This window comes from Diachasma alloeum, unplaced genomic scaffold, assembly GCF_001412515.2.
Source record: "Diachasma alloeum isolate Michigan unplaced genomic scaffold, Dall2.0 Dall_scaffold_00430, whole genome shotgun sequence".
Classification (NCBI taxonomy): domain Eukaryota; kingdom Metazoa; phylum Arthropoda; class Insecta; order Hymenoptera; family Braconidae; genus Diachasma; species Diachasma alloeum.
The window spans coordinates 72,026-75,456 of NW_021680569.1; the positions used below are offsets into that span (position 1 = coordinate 72,026).

Here is a 3,431-nt window from a genome sequence, read left to right on the forward strand (position 1 = left end):
GGGGGGGGGGGGGGGGGTCGTTGTGTCATTCATTAACAAGTAGTTATTAAAGAAAAAAACACGATTAGTTAAAGAAGGTGTATAAAAGGGATGGAAATCTTAAGATTAGAAAGAAAGTGATATTAAATTTAATTAAGAGAAAAAAAATTCTAAAATTTAGGATTTTACTGAAAATTCAATGAAATTCAAAATTTATGAACAACAGAAAGTCTAGAATTCTTCAGTTTTCGTAAATTTTCAAACAAAAGATGAATAAGCCGCATCGAATTGCTCGGAAATTTCATGTAATTAAAATTTCAAGATTAAATTCACCTCAATTTCTCTGATTTTTACAGATTTTAATAGAATAATGGGAGTGAAATTTACAGTTTCCATTGATTTTTCCATTAAATATTGAGTTTCCAGTGAAGAAATCCCTTGAAATGTCAGTTGACCTGTTCATCTCAATTTAAACCCATTATCATCTCACACACCTTCGCTCCATCATTCTCCTCATCAGTAACCCCAACTTTCACAGCAGCCACATGTCTCCCAGGTGCCTTCTTTGGTCTCCCCCGTTTCCCTCTCCCTCCCTTCAGCAAATTGCTAGGATTCCTGATCCTCAGATCCAGCTCTTCAGGGAAAACAACCCTAAAAAGCAAAATCCATCGATCAAAATCAATTCAACATCATGAATCTCTCCCTCACCATCAATACAAACCTGTAAACAACTTTTTCCTTCGTCTCTGAAGACTCCTGCTGTCCCCTCTGATGAAGAGCCTGAGCAATCTGTTTCAGCTGGGTCTGAGTGAGCTTCTGATTGCTGTGAAACGTGTGCCCCTGCTGAACAATCTGAATAGGCTTCTCAGGATTCCCAGGCTTCGCCTCTGCAGGAACTGAAGGAACCAAAGGTGGTACAGCTCGTTCAGACACCTCAGCCTTCCTAAACCCCCTCCCATCGTTCATCGCTGGTTTAGCATCATTAATTATCAAACTATCCTGAACTAAACTACTCGAATTAGGATTTTGTACTGCTCTCCTCTCGACACTAGGCCTCTGCGGACTAGTCGATATCTTCTTGATCATCTTCGTCGTCTGAACAACTCCATTCTGCTTATTCCCATTCGTCAGCACCACCTTTGGAGCCTTTAGAACTGACAACTGGGGATGAGCCCCAACAGCTCCATTACTCATTGCCTTCGAGTCCTGGGGCTTCATTCGAGCAGTCGTCGTCCTGATCACCATCTGGGGATTCGAGGGGATTTTGACAGCGGATGCAGACGTCCTCACCACCTGAGTGGACACTGGAACGGATTTAATGAGGGATCCAGTCTTCCCATTCACCCCTTGAGTCGTGACACTCCTCACTTCCAGGGCCTTCGGCACTGACTTATAAAACTGCTGACTCCTCTGAGCACTCTGTCCAGTCTTGACGAGTGAAGACAATCGAACCTGTCCATTGGCTCCACTACCCACAGCCACAGAACCTCCGTTAATCAGCTGATTCATCGTTCCACTTCTGGACATCCCATTCGATTTCTGCACCGAGTTCATCATCATCGAGTTCTGTGAGAGATTCGTCACCCCAGGGGCATTCGCAATGTTAACTTTATTCGTGGGAGAAACCAATCTGAAACTCTTGGCAGTCTTCACAACAGTTTGACCTGGTTTTATAATGAATTGCGACTGGGGCTGGACGACAGGTGCTCGCTGCACAAATGTCTGATCCTCCTGAATGAGCTTTTTGTTCAGCATCTTCAGGTGCTGGAGGTTCTGCAGGACTATGGCCCTCATCGACCTGCTCTGCACGTTCTCCCCGAGCTCTGGCATCTCATCGGGGAAGTTGTCCTCCTGGAGATCCCCAGGGGCGTCATCATCAAGATCCCCAGTGTCCTGCATCCACTCGGTGCCCCCCGGGAGGTCCACATTCTCCATCTGCGACTCTTCCAGGGCCTCCTCGTACTCAATACTTTCGATGTCATTCAGAAGGCTCTCATCCTCCAGTGGGTGAGTCACCTCGTTCCTCGTGTTGTCATTGAACGAGTCAACCTCAAAAGTTAACCCCAAAGCCGCCGCCTGCTCCTGGCTCAAGCGAATCGTCTGGTGTTGGCCCCCATCGTCCTTGAAAAATGCCACAAGCTCGTTGTCACGCTCCTCGTCGTCGACCACGTCCTGGAATGCCTGTTGCAGGAGGTCTGCACCACTGCAGGATACTCCTTCGTTTGTAAACACTGAGAGATTCACCATTTCCGACATTTTCGGGCGGGACTCGCGGGTTATTATTATTAATCCGTCAATTGGGGTTTTCGTGGGATTTTCACACGATTAATTCCATGATTTTTTGGGGTTTATTGGGGGTGGGGCTGTTTTCGCGAGGATTTTGGGGAACTACGGGATTCAGTGGAACACACACCTGCACGTTTTTCGCGCAAACAGAAAACATGAAACATATCCACTTGAACTTGGCCCGTTATGGAGGCGCCATCTTGTTTTGGAGGGTTTTAGTTTGATTTTGGAAGGCTTGGGGCGCTGGGGAGGTGCGAGTATCTCGTAGTTATCTTGTTTTCCCGGGGTTGTAGATACGTGAGATTGTGGGAGAGAATGTAACTCGAGGAATGGTAAGCACTGGGTGTTAGTAGAGAGGGAAATGAGGGAGAGAGAGATTTCTGGATGTAAACACACGGTATTCCAGGACAAATGGGTTGTTTGTCATTTCGAAGTGCCTCAGAACACAGGTATGGATTTATCAAGGCAAGACAGGGAATACAACGGGCTAAAAAATGACGATTTGATTATTTTGTTTGTTGCTCTCAAGTTTTCTTTGTTAATCATGATTATATTTGGATTTATTCTCTAATTCGGAATGACAAATGAGATTTTTCATTTATTAACGTCTGCTCTATGTTGACAACAACCAATGAAAATACTCCTCCAATCACAACAACCCCCGTTTCTCTCATTTTTCTAGGCACAACGATCATTCGGCGGTTTCTCCTCGAGGGAGACGGACGGCCGGAGGGAGATGTTCGGGATCGTGGATTGTCGAGGCATTTGGAGGCTCTCGGTGAACCCCTCCAAGCAGAAATGACGTCATCCTGAGCCGGAGAAATGTGAGTGTTTCTTGAAAATAATTATTTTGGAGGATTTTGGGTTTTTAGAGACTTTTTTTGTCGTTTTTGCTCCTTGTGGCATGTCAGATGGGGGATTTTCTCCAGTCGTTATTCTACATTCAATTATTTTTCCATTATTAAAAAAAAAGAATCATTGCCAATTTTATATCTTCTATATTTTCTTATCAATTCTTTTAATCATCAACTTTTCAATTCTACCATTGTCGTGTATAATTTGTAATGTGATGTGAACGATGTATTTTTTTTTTCAAAATACCAACGGTCGTTTAGGTGTTGTAGCCAATGAAAATCCTCCGCCAGTCACCGCCACCTACAGTCCCC

At 44.6% G+C, this 3,431-nt stretch overlaps 1 protein-coding gene across 1 annotated transcript in view; it reads right to left on the bottom strand.

The window, feature by feature from the left end:
- Positions 1-2,435, bottom strand: part of LOC107042250 — a 5,891-nt gene extending 3,456 nt beyond the window's left edge. The window contains exons 1-2 of the mRNA XM_015263234.1: positions 701-2,435; positions 474-630 (exon numbers count right to left, since the gene is read on the bottom strand). Of these exons, the coding sequence (XP_015118720.1) occupies positions 474-630; positions 701-2,235 (1,692 nt within the window). The 5' untranslated portion in view covers positions 2,236-2,435. The remainder of the gene's footprint in view (positions 1-473; positions 631-700) is intronic.
- Between the last annotated feature and the right edge of the window lie 996 nt (positions 2,436-3,431).